The following is a 22,914-nucleotide window of genomic DNA, read 5'->3' as shown; positions in this document are numbered from 1 at the left end:
CTGATTTTAATCCTGATTTTTTTTTTCTTGGATTGATTTAATCCTTGAACATCTTCAGAGGTTGGCCAATAAGATGCATTCTCGGTGCATTTAACTGAATGCAGACATTGAGTAGGAACTGTTAAAATAAGGTGCTTGAAAATACAAGGCAATTCCCATCTTAATCACCCAAGAACGTTATTAGTTTGAACAGACCCTATTCCGTGAGATCAAGTTAAAAGAAAAAATGCGTATGGAAGTTTGTAGCTCTCTTCTGCTCATCTGTGAGCTGAATTGTCTCCAGGTAGAATCAAGTCAGACCAATTTAGCTTAAACACAGAAAACTGGACAAACGAAAAGACTGCAAAAGAACAGATAACGTTGAGATAACCTTGATTGTCCCTTTTTTTTTTTCCTGTTGAAGACACTGGCACGCATTTTTTAAAAATGAAATTCTGATGTCCTTAGTTGGCATTGAGCAAAGGAAGTTGCGCCATACTTTTAAGCATCAGAAGCTGAAAATTAATAGCGGGGAACAAAATGGTGTGTTGTTTGGAGAGTTATAATTTAAGGATAAGATTGGATTTGCTGGCAAAATAATGGAGGGGAACATTCTGAGCACGATATCTATTTTGAGGTAGGTTTATTCTGCGTTGCATTGTGTTTCTGTGCAGGTGTATGTCCCAGATGATCACAATGCTACCTCAGGAAGAGCAATTAACAAGCAAGCTTTCGAAGGCCTAATAACTGGAGTGCTCAGGACCCTGGCTGTAGTGTTTGGGTCTCTGATGGCCAACCTACCGAACGCTAATAACCAAATTTGCGTGCCAAAATTGATTCAAGATATAAAAAACAAGACCTCCCAAGCTGAAATTTTTAACAATAGGATACAAGACCTCATCAGGTAAGATCAATTCAGATGTTCCTGTTTTGTGTTTTCATTCCACTCTTGATTGTGCCTTCCGGAGGGGTTGGGACTACAGGGTCCATAATTCCATCGGTCAAGCTGTTTTGGTATTCTTGAGTTATTGTCCCAACTCTTTTGGAAAGTACGCTACTATTTTAAAGATATTTTAATCCTGCCTTTATGATTTTGATAAGTAACTCAAGGGGGTGAATATACTTAATGCTCCTTTCTCTTCCTATTTTCCCTTCAACGACGACCCTGTGAGGTGGGTTGGGCTGAAAGAGAGGGACTAACCCAAAGACACTCAGCCAGACTTTGTGCCTAAGGCAGAACTAGAACTCCCAGGCTCCGAGTTTCTAGCCTGGTGCCTTCACCACTACAGCACACTGGTTTCTAAACTAAACTACGGTGAATATGTTGGTATACATACATGGGAATGAATGAAAGGCCCAATGTATGTGTGAGTGAGTGAGAGCCAGTGGTAGTGATTCAAATGCTAGACTGGGGAGTTCTAGTCCTCCCTAAGTCAGGGAAACTGACTGGGTGGCTTTGGGGCCAGTCGCCTTCTTTCATTGGAAACTTGAAAAGCTTCTATCTATCAGTGTCCTCTGGATCATCATAGTAGGTTATAGTCTATTGCCTCAAATAAAAAGGCCTTCATCTTGCAATGGATTGATTTGGGAGGAGATGGAAGAGGAGGAGGAGGAAGGAGGAGGAGGTGATAGAGGAAGAGGAGATAAGGGAGAAGGTGAGGGAGGAGGAGGAGATGAAGATAAAAGTGATGGAGGAGGTGGAGGTGGAGGAGGAGGAGGAGATGAAGAAGAAGGTGATGGAGGAGGTGATTGAGGAGGAGATGAAGAAGGTGATGGAGGAGGAGATGAAGAAAGTGATGGAGGTAGTGCAGGAGGAGGGGAGGAAGAAAGGAGGAGGAGCTGGAGGAAGAGGAAGTGAAAAAGGTGATGGAGGAGGAGGAGATGAAGAAGAAGGTGAGGGAGGAGGAGGAGATAAAGAAGGTGAGGGAGAAGGAGGAAAGAGGAGGAGATGAAGAAGAAAGTGATGGAGGAGGAGATGAAGAAGGTGAGGGAGGAGGAGGAGATGAAGAAGGTGGAGGAAGAGGAGGAGATGAAGAAGATGATGAGGTGGTGGAGGAGGAAGAAAAGGAGGAGGTGATGGAGGAGGAGGAGATGAAAAAGGTGAGGGAGGAGGAGGAGATGAAGAAGAAAGTGATGGAAGTAGTGCAGGAGGAGAGGAGGAAGAAGAAGAGGAAGAGGAGGAGCTGGAGGAGGAGAAGGTGAAAAAGAAGGTAATGGAGGAGGAGGAGATGAAGAAGAAGGGGATGATAATGATGGTGATGGTGATGATATATGAACAGGGCAAGATTGATCCGTAGGACAAGAATGCAGCCCGCATTGAGGGCATTTCTTTCTCCTCTCTCCCTCCGCTAGCTACATGGTCAACATTGGCTTAATAGAGAAGCTGAGCTGCTGCTTCCTCTCTATCCAAGGCCCAATTGACGAAACCCCCAAAACGGCGGCTTTCTTGCAGAACTGCACCGCGGCCCTGCACGGGATGTGCCAGCTGTGCTTCGCTGTCAATGGCAGGCAAGTGTTGCGGCTGTAGTTTTCGCGGTCCCTAAATCAGGTGATGATGCGCCTTTGACAAAGTGCCTGAATCCTAACCCCGAAACTCGACCCCTTTAAGCCACCGCAAAAATACCTGCCTTGAAAAATATGTCTGGAACGACAGGTTGGAAGAGACTGAGGCCTCCTGGGTGGGGTGTCTCTCCCACCCGTCTCTGGGTGGCTGGCCCCAGAGTGGGGTGGGAATGGGGATTTTGCAGTATCCTTCCCCTGCCACGCCCACCAAGCCACGGCCACCAAACCGGTAGTAAAAAAAAATTGGATTTCACCATTGTTGCAGCCCCTTCAAGAAACCTGTTTCCCAAATCCCCGCGAAGTTTAAAAGAGTTTAACTTCTTATTACGGGAGAGGGGGGGGGAAAGAAAATAGATATGATGAATGAATACAACTTAGGCCAGCCCTGGCGGCTTATATCTCTTCCTGGGCCCCGGCCTAAGCATCGGTGAAGTCAAAACATTCCGAAATGGTTTCACCACCAAATCTGATAACGCTTTTGTGAGGATGCCTATAAAAGAGCCTGATGGTAAATGACAGGTCTTTGTCTCATCCCACCAATCACGGGCTTACAAAGCACTCACATACCCAGGGGGTGGGCTGCTGGGGGTTTGCAGGGGTTCGAGAGAACCTCTAGCTAAGATTCTGTGCAGTTCGGAGAACCCCCAAATCCCACTCCTGGCTGGCCCCGCCCACCCTTCCCCGCCCCTTCCCTCCCAGGAGTCCCCACTCGGCCCGTTTTGGATGCAGATAAGTGCAGGGCACGCGCAAGGGCTCAGGGAGGGGGAAAACGGGCCTATCGGAAGTTCGGGAAGGCCATAAACGGGCCCCGTTTCTGGCCTCCGGAGCCTGGGGAGGCCGTTTTCACCCTCCCGGAGGCTCAAGAAAAGCCTCCAGAGCCCGGGGAGGGCAAAAACACTCCCCCTCCCCCCTACCATGGTACAGGAGGCCGACTAGGCCACACCCGCCATGGCCACGCCCCCCCCCCAGCAACCGGTCAGAAAACACCTTGCTAAAATTTTTTGAAGCCCACCCCAGCACATACCTACACGTTGACACACACACACGCACACACACCGTCAGCAAACAATCCAGAAGTGGAACAGTGGTGACTCTCCTTCGATGGGTTTCTTTCTTTTTTCCTTCCCCTTGCATAAAAAAAGAGAGAAGGAAAGGTCAGGTCAAAGGGATAGAGAGGGATATAGACTTCTCTGCATCGTATTTTATTGCCGTAATTAAGTTAATGTCTGGTTTGGCTGCTTGGTGGCCCATAAAAGAGAAGGCGCGGCTGGGGATCGGGTGGCGCTGCCTTTTGCTGCCCAGGAGTCACATTCAGCCGATGCCGGAATCTACGGGCGAAAATCCAGGTAGCCCTCGACTTTTACAACAGTTCATTTAGTGACCGTTCGAAGTTACGACGGCGCTGGAAAAAAAGGGGCCTTAGGGTCATCTTTCGCACTTGTGACCGTTGCGGGTCACGTGATTGACATTTGGATGCTTGGCAACTGACTCACATTTATGACCGTTGCAGTGTCCCCTTTTCCGACCTCCTTACAATTAAAGTTAACGGGGAAGGCGGATTCACTTAACAACCGGGTTACTAACTTAACGGCTGCAGCGATTCACACCGCAACCGTCGTAAGTATGAATCAGCTGCCAAGTGTCTGGATTTTGATCACGTTGACTGGGGGGGAAACTGCAGCGGTCGCCTTAAGTGTGAAAAAGTTACGTGATTGATTAGCTCTGTCCCTGGAGTTAGTACTTAAGTGTGAAAAACACTCCTAAGTCACTTTCTTCAGTGCTGTTGTAACTTTGAACAGTCACTAAATGGACTGTCGTAAGTCGAGAACTACCTATAGCTGACTTATAGGTAACCCTCCACTTACGAACGGTCACTTAACAACCGTTCAAAGTGAAAACAAATTTCCCAAAAGATGCTCAGGACCTCAAAGTTCTGTAGTTCTGAATGATGCCCCCTCCCCCTGAGGTCACATGACTAAGTACACAAGCCACATCTCTCTCTCTCTCACACACACACACACACACACACAATTTTGCTTATTTACTAAAACCGCCTTTTGCGGAGAGGTGCAGAATGCCATCGTTCTTCCATTGTTTTCGAAGCCCAAAGATTTTATTTTGGCAGATCATCTCCAAGCCTTGTTGAACTACAACTCCCAGCAACTTCCTTGCTCTTGGAAGCAGGCTGGTTGCAACAGCTGGAAATTCTAGCGCAGGAATATCCAGAAATTTTTTCGCTCAGGGTTGGGATTCCTCTGTTCGATCTTGCTTCTCTTGCCGTATTTATTTTAGATGTTAAACCTGACCGCCAGCAGCAACAGTGCTTGGACGGGGAGATGGAGCGGTGTATAAATTTAATAAATAAATACGAACGATCTTGTGCTCTTTTCTTCGACAGGTCCGGAAGCATCTTCGCTGAGACCCACCAGGATCCCACCGGGCTGGCGGCGGCTTTCAAGGCCACAGATCTGGTGGGCGTTTTGCACATGCTCTACTGCGTTCTCTTCCATGGCACCCTGGTGGAGCCAAGCGCGGCCAACCCCAAGGAAAGCTTCATGGCAAACACCCTGCAAGTCGCTCTCCAGAGTTTGCGCTTCTTCAATAGTTTTGCTCTGCTGGATCTCTCCGCTTTCCAGGTAAGGTTTCTCCCAAACGCAACAACTGCGGGTTCGGTGCTCTTCTCTGTTTTTGTGCGTGTGGCAATTCTGCGCTGCCTCTTCTAACCGACTGGCAAAGCGTGGCCCACTCTGGTTCTTGAGCTCCACGATAGCTAGCTCGGGTTTTAGCTGAGCCACACAATTCCCTCATTTCCACAAACCTCGGCTGTGATCTGAATCAAATCAGGTGTTCTGACTCAGGCTTCCCCAGCAGCATGAAGCCGAGTCTTCGTCCCGATAAACCCCTTTTATTTAATTGACAGTGAATTCCTCTCCAGCAAAGTCTTTCCTCTCCCACAGTCTTTCAAGATAGTTCACAATTACTGACCTTTATCAGGCTTGGAGAGGGGCCAGGCCGATATCTTTCAGACTCCACACTGCAACTGACAATACTTGGCAAGAATGCAGGAACAGCTCTTCACCCAAATGAACTAATTGTCTCCTGCAAACTCCCCTCTCCTTCGCTCCTCTTTATTCCCTATGGGAGGGGCCATTCACCATCTACCTGTGGCTTTACTCCTTAGTCAACCCTTGTTCCTTAGCTGTTCCCTTCTCCTGGCAGCTCTGCGCATGCGCACACTGGGAGCAGGATCCAGCTGTCCTTCTGCCTCACTGATGTCTGACTCCGAAGGCAGCTGATAACTGGCATCCGGCCCTGGCCCTCTCTCTGCCTCCGATGCAGAGCCCTCATCCGAGCCTTCCCCAGACTCCAGGACTGGCCCATGTTCCACCCCAACCTACTCACTGTCCGAATCTGCTGTCGTATCTGCTGGCTGTTGGCGGGCCACAACATCAGGTGCTGAAAAAAAGATTATAAAATCAGATCCAGTCACATGGTGACCCACTTTTTTAACAGTCTTAATTACCATGTTCCATTAGAGTTGTAAGTCAAGGACCCATAGAGTTCAGAAGAGTTTGCTTTCTTAAAAGCCATTTGACTTTCCATTGCAAGACTCCTTTCTCTCTCCGGAGGCACTGATCCAAGTTGGACGTTCCTCGCCCATTTCTCAAAAGACGCCAGTTTTTATTTTCACTTACTAAAAGAGCATCTGCATTTCTTCCAATTCAGTCGTCGGTCACTTTCCCCCTCTTTGTTATTTTACCCTGTTTCCCCAAAAATAAGACCCAACCGGAAAATAAGTCCTAGCGTGATTTTTCAGGATGCTCGTAATATAAGCCCTACCCCAGTGGTGGGTTTCAACCGGTGTTACCACCGGTTCACTTCATGCACACGCTTCATGCAAGTGCTTCACGCAAGCACAGTGTATTAAGGAACAACTGAGACGCGGCAATCCGCTCAGCCGCACCTTTCAGCTGGGCTAAAAACAACCGAATATAAGGTATGTATTACGCAGGGGCAGGTGGGAGGGCCAAGCTAAGCGTCAGAGAGAACCGGCTACTGGCTCGCCCGAACCGGGGAGAACCGATAGCAACCCACCACTGCCCTACCCCAAAATAAGACCCAGTTAAGATCATCAGCCAGATGGATGCATTTAGTACTATATTCCCCCCCCCAAAATAAGACCCAACCAGAAAATAAACCCTAATGCGTCTTTTGGAGCAAAAATTAATATAAGACCCGGTCTTATTTTCGGGAAAACACAGTATTTAAAAAGTCTTGGTCGCGCATTTACGGTCCGAAATGCTCAAGCACCGAAAAAATAATAATAATAGTTCAAGGGGAATACAGAATTCCAGTGGCAACGTTTCTCAGGATAGCATCCATTTATCTTGGGCGTCTAAACTGTGGGAAGGCGTCAGGGAGAAGCAAGGCAGGATACTGAAACCGCCATTAAAAGTGGTTGCGGAGGGAATGTGTAGTTCCTCAGAGGAGGAGAAGAAGAAGAAAAATAAAAGAATGTTAATGTTTATATACAAGCTTTGGTGCCCCGGATCACTGGTTATCGGAGGAGGCTATAAACAGAGAGCCCGTCGATTGGAGCGTCTGTTGGAGAAGAAACGTTGACACATCCATCTCGAGTAGTAAATGATCAGGAAGGGGAAGAGGGCACAGCGTTTCCTTCCCCCCCCCGTCCCCCTTAAGGGCATCATGGCACGGATGTGCCCAGCCTTTCAGTAGATTTCAGTTGGGCCTGGGTAGCTTCGTGGCATCTTGGTGGCGTCTGGCCAAAAATGAGTCTAAACGATTAAGAGGTTCTTTCTCCTTGCCTGGCTTGTAAGCTAAACAGATGACATAAAAGGTTAAAAGAGGGGGGAAAAAGGAGGAGGAGGAGGGAAGAGAAAAAACAATGCCAATTTAGACACCCACACTAGGAAGAAGTCAGACTGATGAGAGAGGAGAGTTTGGGAATTTCCACCATCTCCTCCTCCTCCTCCTCCTCTTCTTTCTCCTCCTCCTCTTCCTCCTTCTTCTCTTCCATCTTCTCCTCTTCCTCCTCCTCCTTCCTCCTCCTCCTCCTTCCTCCCCCTCTTCCTCCTTCTCCTCTTCCTCCTCTTCCTCCTTCTCTTCCTCCTCCTCCTCCACCTTTTCTTCCTCCTCTTTCTCCTCCTCCTTCCTCCTCCTCTTCCTCCTTCTCCTCTTCCTCCTTCTCCTCCTCTTCCTCCTCCTCTTTTTCTTCCTCCTCTTCCTCCTCCTCCTTTCTCCTCCTCCTCCTTCCTCCTCCTCTTCCTCCTTTTCCTCCTCCTCCCATCTGTTCCTGCCAGTAAGTACAGTAGGAATCAAACGACTGACTACCCCCAGCCTGGAGGATCCAGTGAGATGATGAATTTGGGGTTAGCCAGATTCCGCTCTTCTCCATACATTTTTAACCCATCGTCCGCCAAACTAAAACAACCCCGAGGCAACCACGTGCCTCCTCCCCCCCCTCCCCATGGCGCTTTTCCCACCGAGAGGCTGCTCCCTCCAAGTGGGCAGGCTTTGATGTCCCTGCCTCCTGCCTCTCTTCTCCCCTCTGACCCCACATCGCTTTTTCTGGCTGACATGTTTATTAAATAGAGCCTCCGGGCTGCACCGATAAAGCGGCCTTATCCCGAATCCCTCTGCCGTATAACCTGCCTACCCGTTTTTTTTTTTCCCCTCCTCCCACGTCCAACGCACATTAAACCCCTCGGCTAGCCAGCATTCTCTGCGTTTGCTTATATCTTGCCAAACAATGACATTTTAAAGGGTTGCTCTTTGCAAGTGGGTGATCGAGGGAGGCAGGGAGGAATACATTTGGAGTCGTGCAAATGGGGGGCAGAACCGGCATGCATTCCCCCATCCTTGCAAACTTCTGGGGAGAGAAATGACGGTCCAGGCAAGTTTACAGAGGCAGTTGCAGCCCATCCATCAAGCCGCGTTGAACCCACGGTGGCTGAGAGGTTGTGTCAGCATGCACACTTGGTTCGATTGGGCATTGAAAAACAGCCAGGCCAATAACCGAGCTACAGAGACACGGCCGGGTCTAAAAGACCAAGAGACGCACCAATTGCACCAAGTGTCAAAAGCTATAAAAGTAGCGGGAACCCAGCTTCGGTGTTAGAGCCTATCGGTGTAATGAGCTGATAGGAATTGCAAGCGACAATAATGCACTATCTGTGTATACACAGCTTCACAGAGGTTACTCCTTGCCACCAAGGCAGGGGTGAAATCCAGCAGGTTCTCACAGGTTCTGGAGAACCGGTAGTGGAAATTTTGAGTAGTTCAGAAAACCAGCAAATACCACCTCTGGCTGGCCCCAGAGTGGGGTGGGAACAGAGATTTTGCAGTATCCTTCCCCCAGGAGTGGGGAGGGAATGGGGATTTTGCAATATCCTTCCCCCAGGAGTGGGGAGGGAATGGAGATTTTGCAATATCCTTCCCCTGCCACACCCACCAAGCCACACCCACAGAATTGGTAGTAAAAAAAATTTGGATTTCACCACTGCACCAAGGGATTTGAACTTCCTCCTAGCAGGACCGTCCCAAGAAGGTGTAAAACCCCAGTATATTATAGTCGCGTATATTTGGGCTTCTTGAAAACAAGCCAGACAAGAACATCAGTCGATCTTGGCTTCCGTTCAGTGCACACATGCACATTGGCCTGTCTGTTTAGTAGGCCCTTGCTGAAATTCAAGCAGGCCCTTGCTGCTTTTGTGTTTGATTAATACTTTTTTTTCCCCCTACCCCACTGGAAAATAGCTTTGGGAATGAAGCCTCTTCCAACAGCAATAAATGGGTGTGCTGGATTGGAAGCTCTTTGTAAAATACGAGGATAGATTTTCACTCAACCCATTTAAGAAATGTTGGGATGAAAGGAGAATATGTATATTGAAAGGAGTCTGTGCTGGTCTACAACCATAATAAAGATGTGGACTTGACTTGGTTTGGCTTGACTTGACGACTTGACTTGACTTGACTTGACTTGACTTGACTTGACTTGACTTGACTTGACTTGACTTGGTTTGACTGGACTGGACTGGACTTGGACTTGACAGGATTCTCTTCTCTGTCTTAATTTTATGGATTCTTAATTTGAGAATCCAATGCCACCTGAGATACCAAGTCCTCTTGCTATTGTCAAGATCCTCCCAAATTTCCCACCTTTTCTAGAGCACATAAGGTGGAAATCCCCCACCCCCCAAATAGAGAGTAGGCATCAAATAGACTCAACCTATTTTTTTTTAAAAAAACCAAAAACTTCACATCCACCTTCGGATTCCGTTGGATGTTTGTAGAAGAGGCATCTTAACATTTCTGTACTTCTTTCTTCCAGTCGGTGGTTGGCGCCGAAGGCCTCTCCCTGGCATTCCGGCACATCATCAGCTCCTTGCTATGGCACTGCTCCCATCACACCTGCGAAGTGCTGCTTCACGAAGTCATTGTCTGCGTGGGCTACTTCACCGTCAACCATCCAGACAACCAGGTACGGAGGCCCGTTGAGAAGTTTTCAGCCCAGTGTTTCCCCACCTTGAACATGTGTGGACTTCAGCTCCCAGAATTCCCCAGCCAGCATGCAGTTTTACCGAAAACTGGTAGTCAATCCCAGTTTTCAACAGAACCACTGGAAAATGTGGTTGTGTGACCACAGGGCACTATAGATGCAACTCGGTTGCTGAGCATCGGAAGTTTGGTCCCATGACCATGGGAGGATGGGGGGGGGACAACTGTCAGAACCACGACCCAGCTCCCAGGAGAGTCCCCCCCCCCCATTATAACTCTGAATGGCCAGTAAGCAACTGATTGTAAGCTGAAGACTATCTCTACCGCTTTTGCCTCCAAAGCAGATAAATTGGTCACATTCTGATCAAAAAGAGATTGGTTATGTTTCTATAAATATAGAAATAGAGAGAAATAGAGAGCTGTGACGGGGCAGTGGTTAGAGTGCAGTACTGCAGGCTAACTCTGCCCACTGCCAGCAGTTCGATCCTGACTGGCTCAAGGTTGACTCATCCCTCCATCCTTCCGAGGTTGGTAAAATGAGGACCCAGATTGTTGGAGGGCAGTATGCCGACTCTGTAAACCACTTAGACCAGTGATGGCTAACCTGTTTGCCGTGGCATGCCAAAAGCAGGCGGGGTGCAGGGGAGGGGGTTGCACATGTGCATGCGCATACCCATAATTCAATGTGCCCTGTCCCCCTCCCGCACATGTGCATGCAACCCTCCCCACGCTCCCCACTCTTTTGGCACGCGATGGAACAGTGGGCCCAGTAGGCCCGTTTTTTCGCCCTCCCCAGAGCCTTTCTAGGAACCTGGGGAGGGCGAAAATGGCCTTCCCCACCCCCCAGAGGCCCTCCGGAGGCCGGAAACGGCTCATTTCCCAACTTCTGGTGGGCCCAGAAGGCCCGAAAATCAGCTGGCCAGGAGCACTGATTTCATGCTGAATCACGCTGGAGCTGAGCTAGGATATGGCTCTCCGTGCCACCTGTGGCATGCATGCTATAGGTTCGCCATCACGGACTAAGTCTCCTTTTATTCCATAACTCATAACTGGGTGGGGGAGGGACCTTAACCCTATCCCTCCCTCTCGATTTGTTAGCACATTTCATCACTCACTCTACGTCTGTCGGTTTAACGGGTCCCACAATGGGCACCGGAGGGAATCCTGGGTAGCAAGAATAAACCCTTCAGCCCCACTTATCAACGACAAAGCCAATTGGGGGCTTCGCAAAAGAGTGACCGTTTCTTAATTAAAAATATTGCCCTTAATTAACAGGCTCCTTGCGTCTTGCGAGGCTCTGGGGGAGGAGTGGGCTTCTCTTGCTCTCTGATCTAATTAGTAAAGACTTTGGCGGCTGGCTACTGTTGAGCTCATTTGCATTTTATATTGGACAGTTGAATGGGGGGGGGTCTGATAATTAAATTAACATGAATGACAAATGAGTTTGTTTCCTCCGTATCGCCGCACTGGGAGTTTCTAAAAAGAGCAAAGAAAGAAAGAAAAACCTTTGCATATTCATTTTTTTTTTTTTAAACAAGGGAGTCATTTTAATCTGGCCACTCCATGCAAATGGAACTAATGTGACTTCTGTGTGGGGGTGAGAGGCAGGGGGCATAGAAGTTCGGCACCGGGCATTTGTCTCCCAGTACCCCAAATTATAACTCTGATACCAGGACTGCTTATATTCTGTAAGAGCTTTGTTCCTTATGCCATCCGTCTTGTTAACTCGCAGGATTCTTTTTTTTTTTTTTCACCATGTATATGTTCCGGGCAATGGGGGGGCAGGGATTTTTGCTACCGGTTCTCCGAACCACCCGCCGCCATTGCTACCGGATCAGTCGATCCGGTCCGAACCGGGAGCATTTCACCCCTGGATGTACCTGAGTTGAAGAAGGCAGAATAGGGGAGTTCTCATCCCTACGATTAGGGGCACAGTTTCAGCAAGACTTCTCCATTGGAAGGAGAAGAGCATGCTCAAGAATGCAAAGGCGGGATCCGTTTATCTGTGGGGTCCTTGAGGCTCTTTGAGCCGGGTTGTTTTTCTTGCAAACGTTTCGTGACCCGACTAGGTAACATCATCAGTTCTCTGAGGATGGTGATGGTGAGGGTGATGATGTTCCATAGTCAGGTCGTGAAACGTTTGCAAGGAAGCCACCAGGCTCAGAGAGCACCAAGGACCACACGGTCCATCTCCTCCTCTTCCTCCCCCTCCTCCTCTCCCCTGCAAACCCGTCTAGCACTGATGATGTTACCTAGTTAGGTCATGAAATGTCTGCAAGAAAACCACCAAGCTCAGAAAAAGCACCAAGGACATCACAGTCCCATCTCCTCCTCCTCCTCCTCCTCCCCCCTCCCATTCTCCTCCTCCTCCTCCTCCTGTAAACCCCTCTAGCGCTGATGATGTTACCTAGTTGAGTCACGAAATGTTTGCAAGAAAACAACCCAGCTCAGAGAGCCCCAAGGACCCCACCATTCTCCTCCTCCTCCTCCCTCTCTTCCTCCACCCCACAAACCCCTCTCCCTACTACCACTGATGATGTTACTTAGTCGGGTAATGAAATGTCTTCAAAGAAACAACCAAGCCCAGAAAGCCCCAAGGACCCCACAATTCTCCTCCTCCTCCACTTCCACCTCCTCCTCCTCCTCACCCCTCTAGCGCTGATGATGTTACCTAGTTGGGTCACGAAATGTTTGCAAGAAAACAACCCAGCTCAGAGAGCCCCGTTCAACCCTGAACCGCAAATACTCCCTTGTATCACAATCTTACTTGCCTTAGGGAATCCCTTCGGGTACTGAGAAAGCGTGTCTGATGTTTTGCAGCCCCTGCAGAGCTGAAGAGCTTCTGTTGGTTCGCCACCATATGACACCACCTACACCGATGCCCCCCCCCAAAAAAAATAATTCGCCTGAATCTCTTCCGTGGCATCGGCCCATTCAACGCAGAACGAATAATCTGTAGAATAATCTATGCAGGGAAGGAACCTCTATGGACACAGCCAAGGGGAGTGAGCCTTTTGTGTCTCTTCCCTTCTTCCCATGTCTTCCACCCACCCACCCATCGACACCCCCCCCTCGCTCCCCCCTCCCGCTCTAGATGTCCTTACATCTGTTAGTCATACATCCTTTGGCTTAAAGCTTGTTTATCTGTTTCCAATGTAGGCTTGTTTATCCTTTTTTAATTGGATTAAGATGACAATCTAGGCAACGGTTGAAAAAGGTGTCACCGTTTTGTCGTTTTGACATTCCCTGGGCCAGCTACCCTTGAGAGGTTGGGACGGGGGGGGGGCGAGCGTCAACCGTGGAGGCGGTCCACGAAAGTTTACGCCAGGATATACATTCGATCCGGTTTTTGTTTTGCGCAAATGCATCTGTCGTAAACATGCGAGAAGTAGATCGGTCGACATCATTTAAGGGTAGACCTGATGTGGGAACGATGGCCTTCCATCCTTCCGAGGTGGGTAAAAAGAGGACCCAGATTCTTGGGGGCAAGAGGCTGACTCTGTAAACCGCTTAGAGAGGGCTGGAAAGCACTGTGAAGCGGTATCTAAGTCTAAGTTCTATTGCTACCTTCCTTTCCTTTCTTTTCCTTCCTTTTCCTTTCCTTTCCTTTTCTTCCCTCCCCTCCCTTCCCCTCCCCTGCCCTTTCCTTTCCTCCCTCCCTCCCTCCTTCCTTTCCTTTCCTTTCCCTCCTCTCCCTTTCCCTCCTCTGCCATTTCCTTTCCTCCCTCCCTCCCTCCTTCCTTTCCTTTCCTTTCCTTTCCCTCCCCTCCCCTTCCCTCCTCTGCCATTTCCTTTCCTCCCTCCCTTCCTTTCCTTTCCCTTCCTTCCTTCCTTCCTTCCTTCCTTCCTTCCTTCCTTCCCTCCCTCCCTCCCTCCCTCCCTCCCTCCCTCCATCTTTCCTCCTTTCCTTTCCTTTCCCTTCATAAGGTCAAGCAGGAGACATAAGGTGTCCTGCTGGACTAGAAGACCTCCAAGGTCCCTTCCAACTCTGTCTGTTCTATATTCCTTTTTTAGCTTTTAAATTTTCATTTTATTTATTTATTTATTTATTTATTTATTTATTTATTTATTTATTTATTTATTTATTTATTTATTTATTTATTTATTTATTTATTTATTTATTTATTTATTTATTTAATTGAATTTGTATACCGCCCTACTCCCGAAGGATTCAGGGTGGTGAACAGCCATAGAATAAAACATATAGATACAAAATTTAAAATAAACTAAAACGAATTAAATAATTTGGCTGAACAAATTTAAAACCCCAATAATTTAAAACCAAATTTAAAATTTCCATTTAAAAAGGGGAAAGACTTAGGTCAGGCCAGCTTGATGAAATAGGAAAGTCTCAACATCTTCCCACACTCTTAGACTCTTTAAGGGAAAGAGTTAGCCTTAAAAAATCCAGCCGACTTCACGTCCACCCCTATTATAAGGGAGGGGAGAGGAATGGTAAATATTCCTAGAAAAAAATAAAAGCTCTACCTTTCTTTAACATTCCCCCCCCACCCCCCCAAAAAACATAAAACCTTTCTAATGTTAAACCTGGAAGAACCAGATGGGTAAAGAGTTTGACCCCTCCCGAGATGACATATCCTTCTGATTAAACGGTTACAGCCCCGGATTTGTTTATAGAGTAGCAAAGAAATAATGCAGATCTAATTTGAGAGCCGGAGAAGGTGCATTCCAGAGCTCCTCCACACACACAGGAGGAGGAGGAGGAAGAGTCTCTTTTATGGAGTTATAAATAACCTCACCTAAAAGCATTTAAACGGTTAAAAACCGGCCTATGGTACTCTCAGAACTCAGCTCCTTTTGCTTGGAAAGGATGGGCTCCTGTAATGGTCCGTCCGTGCAAGTTATCACCCCACGTCCCACCTTATCAGATTTTGAGTGTGGTCCTTTGGGGGTCTCCTAGAACGTTTCAACCTGAGCATTCCTAAGGCGGTTGACCCTGCGGGAGGGGGTGGAGAGGCAGACCCGGGAAAGAACACAAATCCGATGTAAAGCAGCGTGTTTCTACTTTTTATTTTCATTTTATTTATTTATTATTTTATTTTATTTATTATTTTATATTTTATTTTATTAACCCCTTAGAGAGGGTTCTAAAGCTCTGTGAAGTGGTATATAAGTCTAAGTGCTATTGCTATTATTTTATTTTATTTTATTATTATTTTATTTTATTTTCACTTATTATTTTATTTATTACTTTATATTTTATTTTATTTTATTAACCAATTAGAGAGGGTATAGTGTGAAGCAGTATATAAGTCTAAGTGCTATTGCTATTTTACTTTACTTTTTTACTTTATTTTTACTTTACTTTTATTTTACTTTACCTTTACTTTACTTTACTTTACTTTACTTTACTTTACTTTACTTTACTTTACTTTACTTTACTTTACTTTACTTTACTTTACTTTACTTTTACCTTTATTTCACTTTACTTTAGTTTACTTTACTTGTAAAATTTTACTTGAGGAATTCTGGGAGTTGAAGTCCACAAGTCTTAAAGTTGACAAGGTTGGAGACTCCTGTTCTAAGAAAGAAGTAAAAAGTAAAAACAGAGAAGAAATACTATAAAAACAACAGATGGGAAGTGCCATCAAGGCCGATCAATCAAAACTTGTGGATAAGGTTCCTCTTCCAGAAGGTGGCTCCTTCTGAGGTCCAGAAGAAGCAGTCTTCTGTGGCAGCAGATCATGGCAGAGTTCCTCACAAGAGTTGCCTTGTTGGACATCCCTCCTTTTTTCCTCGCCCTTGATGGAGCCACCCTCTTCACATATGACTTTTCCTACTCTTGCGATATTTAAATGTTGGCTGTCAAAGGTTCCATTGTTGTACCTTTGGTGAACGAGCTAGCGTGATTTTGGAGATAACCAACAAGCAGGAGCTTGAACGTATCTCTCCGAAGTGCCAACTTAACGTTGCACTCTCTTAACCCCTGGGCCTGGCACTGAAAGGGCATGTAAGCCACGAACCAGAAGCCCCGCAATCCGAGCACAACTCTCACACCAGCCCTGTGTTCAAGGAAGGACAAGAGAATGCGTAGATCAGCTCCACCAAGTCTCCGCAGGTTGTTCAGCCAACCAGGTGAGAAACTTGGAAATAAAACTTCCATATTCTTAAAAACAGGTAGAGGAGTCAACCAGAGAGCCTGCTTTTCATTCAGGAATATATAAAGCATAAAATAGGACTTCCCCCCCCCCCCCAAAAAAAAAATTCTGCATCTACCATGAAGGAATTGAATTTGGCCTTTTCGTTGACTTTTCCATTTGGTGGTAGACTTTTTCAAGCGGCCTTATAAGCTTCTTATATATTATATTACATTTGTTAAGAAATGAAATATAAACCGAAGATCAAGCCTGTTGAGTCCACATCTGACCCCTCTGAAGTCAGCTGGTTTAACTAGCAAAAAACCAAAATGCCTCTCGGAACAGCCATTTTCCAAATTGTTCTCCGCTGCTTCTTAGCATGCAAGATTTAGAATATAATATAGAACAACGGAGTTGGAAGGGACCTTGGAGGTCTTCTAGTCCAACCCCCTGCTTAGGCAGGAAACCCCACACCACTTCAGACAAATGGTTATCCAACATCTTCTTAAAAACTTCCAGTGTTGGAGCATCCACAACTTCTGGTGGCAAGTTGTTCCACTGATGAATTGTTCTCACTGTCAGGAAATTTCTCCTTAGTTCCAGGTTGCTTCTCTCCTTGATGAGTTTCCACCCATTTGGAAAAGTTCTTCCAGTGATCCTCTCGGGATTCCGAAAGGATTCTATGGGAACCCAACATGTGGCCTTATTTTTATTTCAAGAAATGTTGGACATATTTCACCTGCAATTGTGAGGCTAGCTAGGCAGTGTTTTTCAACAATTTTTCCTTCCCCCCAAAATAAGGAGCAACAAGCAACAGTTTCTAGAACAAATCTTATTTTTCACCCACTCCCAGCCATGTGGCAAGGAAGCATCCTTGCTCTCTTTTGCTTTGCTTGTTTGCTTGTTATAAAATTGACAGATTTGCGATCTTCGAATTAAAAAAAAAAAACCAAGTCCATTAATTAAAAAAAGCATTTTCAAGTGGCTATTTTAAATTCTACTTCCTTGAGTCAGAGAAAGAACAATTATTGCACACTTAGAGAAATCCACGTAGCTGCGTATCCCTCAGTTAATGATAATCTTCTCTATCCCAAGGTTAGATGTGACTTTGTAAAGGATAAAATAGAAATACGAATTTTCCTTGTTATGCGCCTTTATTTTTTGGAAGACCCTGGAAAAGAAGCAAAAGGTTGGGTTTTCAGAATTAAAATTTGTGAACGTTGCAAGGTGTACGGTCACCTTAGGTAGCTTGTTTTGAACTTTTGTTGGGGGTAATTTTTACCCTTGAAAAACCTGTATAAGAAATGCTTTTTTTAAAAAAAAAAAACCACAACTTTTGTGTACTTTTTTTTTTTCATGAAAATAAGGAATGCACACCTCAGCAACAACGAACCACGTCGAATAAAACTGGCCGTATTAATTAAAATGTCGCTTCAAGACTATTAGGACTTTTAATTGCAATCCTGCTTTTTATTATTATTATTTTGGGGGGAAGGGTGTCATTCAAAGCCACAACGCCTGGCACGGAGGGCAGACCCTCCCACGGCCGGTGTCTTTAAAATTCCATTTGGATTTAGAAGACTTAAGGGGTCCCTCTTTGTATTCACTGGAAGGTTTTCAATTTCATTTTCGCTATTGAACTAAAAAATGTGAACTATTGCGTTGTCAATCCCGTGCTTGACCTGAACTGCATTATGAACCGAGAATGTGTTCTTAGTGAATTGTTAAAAGTTCTTTGAAACTTGTAAATCCCTGTAATTTATGTTCCTCTGGCCTCTTAACCATTTCTTTCTCTTTCTCTCCCTCTCTCTCTCTTTTCCTTTTTGACCTTCTGGTTTTAATTTGGAGAGCACCTTGGTCCTGCCCCATATACTTGTAAAACACGCAGCTATTGTTTTTTCTGAATCGCAACCTTAGAAAAAGCTACCACCATCCTCAAATTGGAGGAGTTTCCAACTGTTCCTCAAACTGTTCTTTTGTCATTGAGTATCATCCTCCTCATTATTATTATTATTATTATTAATTTTATGGCTATTATCTTCTTGAGTGTCCCCTGACCCTAAACTGATATCATCCACATTTCTTTATTATCAAGATTTTGCGGATTTAAATAACTGAAGAATATTTCTCCGGAAGAAACCAGCAAGAGCTTAACATAACTTTTGTTGTAAAGTTTGCCTGCTTGACAGCAGCTCCATTTATCTAAACAATCCCGTCAAAGGCATTAATAAAAATCCAGATTTTTTTTCCCCCCCGAAAGAAATCTAATGGGAGGATCTTATTCAGCTGTTGCTCAGAATCCAGCTACATGCAACACACATTCTTTTTTTTTTCCCCCCGTTCTAGGTGGTTCACTTTTTTCTGGTTGTCCCAAAAAACACATTATTAGGAGCAGAGATGTCCTAAGATCTTTGCCAATTTTTTTTTTGCCTTTTTGTGTCATTACTGAAGAATTACAAAGTTCGTATTTTCTGTAAGATTCTTACTGTGTAATGTTGTAAGTACCAGACTTAAGAAGAAGTACCTGGATGGATGCTTAAAATAAAACAATGTGGTTTCTTATTGTTGTTTAATACAAACGCTTCTTGACTTTGTAACTTGTTTTTAACTCCTTTTCCAGGTGAGCGGGGAAATCTATCCGCATGGCTGACTCTAACAAGGTGGCTCTTTGCATTTTTCAGGTAATTGTGCAGTCCGGCCGCCACCCCACCGTACTGCAGAAGTTGTGCCAGTTGCCTTTCCAATATTTCAGCGACCCTCGGCTGATCAAAATCCTCTTTCCGACACTAATTGCCGCTTGTTACAATAACCCACAAAACAAGATCATTCTGGAGCAAGAAATGAGTTGTGTGTTGTTGGCCACTTTCATTCAGGTAAATGTCGGTTGTGTCATCACACAGAGATTTCTGTCTTTAAAAACAAGAAACTAGTAATTTTTAATTTGAAAGAGGAAAAGACGGAAGGGAGGGAGGGAGGGAGGGAGGGGAGGGAGGAAGGAAGGAAGGAAGGAAGGAAGGAAGGAAGGAAGGAAGGAAGGAAGGAAGGAAGGAAGGACAAGTTTTCCATTTTTCCCCAAATAAAAGGCTTCTTTATTTGCTAAGTATTTTGGAGAATGCTCTAACTATTGGCTGATGTTTTTGCTTAAAACATCCATTCTTGTAAAAGTTTGAACAGCTGATACTTCCTAAAATACAGGAAAGCTCCTGAAATAGATACCATGATCCCATTCCGCAGACAAATCTAGTTTTAATATAATGCAACTGATACCAAAATGTAAATGTTGTCACATATTTAAATAGATTGGAGGGTTTATTTTTTTTAATTACAGATATGAACTTTAGATCCTGTTGCCAGTGGCAGTAAATATCGGCTAGGCTAAATGTTTAGATCGGAAACTCCGGTTTACATAAACAATAGTTCTTTTTTATGCATGTAAGGATGCACATTTTCTTGGCATGCCAGTAGTCTACTTTAATAACCAGCTTGCACAAAGCAATGTTTATTTATGTGCACATGTCCATGCATAGACAGTTAATTGCTCCTATCAACCTTCAGACACATTCCAAATTTGTAGTGCTTAACCTGTTGCAAATCTGTAAAATTGTTGAAAGATTGAAACATTTTTTCCCCATCCAGTTCAAGCAGTTCAAGCAATTTCTGCAAGAGTTGCTTGGCAATATTTATACTCGAGAGTGAAATTGTAAATAAATACATAAAAATATACCGCGATAAAAGCAAATAATGAAAAACAAGGCCTCAGATCATAAAACCGAGAGATCAGATCCATTAAATGAAGAACAGATAAAATGCAATTTTATAGAGGAAGGGTTTTTTTTGTAATTCTCTTGAAAGCATAAATTAGCAACTGTGAATGATTTTGGCTACCACAAGTTATAAGAAAACAAAAGCGTTGATTGCTTACATGAAAAATGAACTATTGTTTTAACCGGTAAAGCAATCAATATTATAGTTACATAATCCAAAACCGGGAGCAATCTAGCCACAGTCAAATCCAGCTTAATATCAATTAACGTTAATATCTTTTTAAAATGTTTGTTCACATAAACCTATCCAGTTCTGCAACCTGAAAACAACTTAGCTTCCTTTGGCCTCTAGAAATTGTTGTTTAGTAATCTGATTTTCCTTTCTTTTTTTAAAAAAAAAAAAATCTAATGAAACAGTATTAAACAAATAAACAAACAATTAGGCCGCATAAAAAAGCCGAATTTGTTTTCTTCTCCCAGATATTTGCAAAATGAAAAACAGATTTACACAGATACTTGGATTTCCAGTTGCGTGCTCTAGCGGGGAGACACAATGAGAGGCCAGCATCCTATTTCAATTGTGGGGGGGAGGGAAATTCAATGTGAGAATCTAACCCCTTAGATTGGAAAATAAATGTTTACCATATGGGGAATTGGGCTAAGCAGAGAGAACTCGGTCAGGTCGCATGTCCAGGGATGCGATCCAAATGCACAAAAATAGAAAATAACAATGATCCCGTCCAAAAATAAAATAAAAAGAAGAATTGTCATATTATCCTTTTCTTTTAGAAATGGGGGGGGGGGGGAACCATTTTTTTGTTTTTGTTTTTATATTAAAAGCCAAGTTTGCTTGTACTTCAGAGTTTTCCTCCTGCTAAAATCTATCACAACTATGGCTGTTTTGACAACTTTAAAGGGAGGGAAGCGTTGTATTAAAGGATGAAGCATTTTCCGAGTCGTCTTGCGTAGGTTTTTGGCTCTCGTTAGGAAATACAGCCAGTATTGTGTTTCGGAGAATAAATTGTACAATATCTGGCTTTTATTTCGGTAGGATTCTACACAAGGCTCGGGCCAAACAGACAACCAGCCTTCGCAACAAAGGGGTAAGTGATCTCAAGGCACACAAATTAGCCGTGGTCTTGGGTTCCAAAGTCACACGGTTGCATTTTAGGAGACAGCTCGCGGGGAAAACTGGAAGTTCCTGCTGGATCTTTGAAACCTGCGAAAAGTTGACCTAAAGCTAAAAACGCTTCTTTTAAAAAAAAAAAAAAAAAAACTTGAGCTTCCTTTTAAAAAGCAAGAAATAGATCCCAAGGGAAGGTAAATCGGGGGAGGGGGGGGGCGGCGCGGTGGGTGAGACCTCCACCCCAAATCCAGCAAAGGATTAGCCCAACATCACTCTAAAGCAAATCCTGTGTTCTTCATTTGACAGAAACATTCTTCAGTTCTCAAGATTATTTGGAGCTGTCAGACAGGTTCCCTCGGCAGACCTGGGAAGACGCCCGGGAGTTTTTCTTGAAGAAAGAGAAAAAAGGATAATTTATTGAATTGTTTGTTTGGTTTCGTTTGGTTTTGCCAAGAAGACGGTTTGTTTTTGTTTTGTTTTGTTTTTTCCCCTTGTTGAGCAATTTCGGTTGTCTTGAAGATGACGTTGGAAGGATTCTACGATCTTGGCAACGCATATAATGTAGATAAATATACATAGAGAGAGGTATATATATATATATATTTTAAAAAGGTATAATTTGCACTACTTCGGTTGGAAGACTTGTACATATTTTGAAATCTCGTTTCATGGTTTTGGAAAACAAACGATTTTATTTTATTGTGAGCGCCTATCTTTCTGCCATCTGCCTTCTCCAGCTGGCATTACAACTCCCAGCGTTCCCTAGCTGGTATGGGTGTTGTAGTTGAAGATACCAGCCAAGTGATGAGATTGAAGAAAGACCTGCTTTCCTGCAGGAGGTCAAAAAAGTCAAAAATGGTAACCACGGCTGCATAATTGAAACCCCGCCCTCTTTTCTATCTGTGTCCATGGGCCCCATCTGGACTATTTTTTTTAACCATATCCTGCAAGATTCCTTTCTCACTGACCTTTGTGTCCTGTGTTTTCTATACAGTAGAATATTTGGCATTCGTAATGCTGCTAAAACGATGTTCTAAATCGGTGTGTTTTTTTTTTCAACTTGGCAACTTTAAGTGTTGTTTAACTTCAATTCACGGCCGGCTGGGGAATTCTGGGAGTGGAAGTCCACACCTCTTAAAGTTGCCAAGTTTTTTTTTATTAAAAAAAACACACACACACACACACACTGCTCTCAATAGAAGCCAACCAATGATTGTTTCTACCTTAGTTCCTTTCATTTCAGAAAAAAAAATTCCCCAGACTCCTGTTCTTGTCTTAGGACCTTGTCTTAAAGCAATTTATGTTGTTGGATTGTCTACAGTTTGGGGGTTTTTTGTACAACTTTTGGTATCCGAGCTTCTAACGTTTTTGGGTTTTTTTTAGGAAGCACAACGTTCTCGATGTAGATAATAAGCTACGGGAATTCCAACCCCCAGGTGAGGATATTATTTGGGGCACGGGTTCCGGTTTACTTTAAATTTTGTGGGCATGTTGCAAATGTCGGACATTTTGATAATGGCCGTTTTCAGTCTCTGTAAAGTGGTGATTTTCACTAAGTTCATTAAAAGAAATATTGGAACACTTGAGGTTGGACGGTTATTTGTATTATCATCATTTATCGTGATTCTAGGAAGCCAGCGTTGAAAGTTATAGCCATGATTCTGTTTCATTTTTCAGATGATTGAGCCTCCAAGCCCTCTAGGAGATATTGCTGCTTTAACAAACAGAAACAGAACATCTTTTAAACTTTCTTGAGGTTGCAAGTTCATGCAGAAGCTTAAAGAAACAGAATAAGAGAGTTGGAAGGGACCTTGGAGGTCTTCTAGTCCAGCGGTCACCCACCGGTGGGTCTGTGAGAAAATTTTGG

General features: G+C 44.6%; 1 protein-coding gene across 3 annotated transcripts in view; it reads left to right on the top strand.

Annotated features, from left to right (window-relative positions):
- The window catches only part of SCAPER (S-phase cyclin A associated protein in the ER), a 98,620-nt gene extending 75,706 nt beyond the window's left edge, over positions 1-22,914 (top strand). Inside the window, exons 26-34 of one of the 3 annotated variants that reach the window (XR_011601030.1) lie at positions 654-883; positions 2,332-2,487; positions 4,940-5,177; positions 9,893-10,042; positions 18,839-19,030; positions 20,973-21,024; positions 21,354-21,632; positions 22,431-22,483; positions 22,725-22,914. Coding sequence is in view for 1 of the 3 variants with exons in the window: in XM_070953498.1 (XP_070809599.1) it covers positions 654-883; positions 2,332-2,487; positions 4,940-5,177; positions 9,893-10,042; positions 18,839-19,030; positions 20,973-21,024; positions 21,354-21,460 (1,125 nt within the window). In the remaining 2 variants the exon portion in view is untranslated. Of the gene's footprint in view, positions 1-653; positions 884-2,331; positions 2,488-4,939; positions 5,178-9,892; positions 10,043-18,838; positions 19,031-20,972; positions 21,025-21,353; positions 22,614-22,724 lie in introns of those variants that run through there. The other 2 variants (XR_011601029.1, XM_070953498.1) reach the window with 2 other exon arrangements.

Source organism: Pituophis catenifer, unplaced genomic scaffold (genome assembly GCF_029215685.1).
Source record: "Pituophis catenifer annectens isolate HBS135680 unplaced genomic scaffold, rPitCat1.0.hap2 SCAF_14, whole genome shotgun sequence".
Lineage (NCBI taxonomy): Eukaryota > Metazoa > Chordata > Lepidosauria > Squamata > Colubridae > Pituophis > Pituophis catenifer.
Note: the sequence above shows the minus strand (reverse complement) of the source record. Positions and strands in the feature narration are given on the sequence as shown.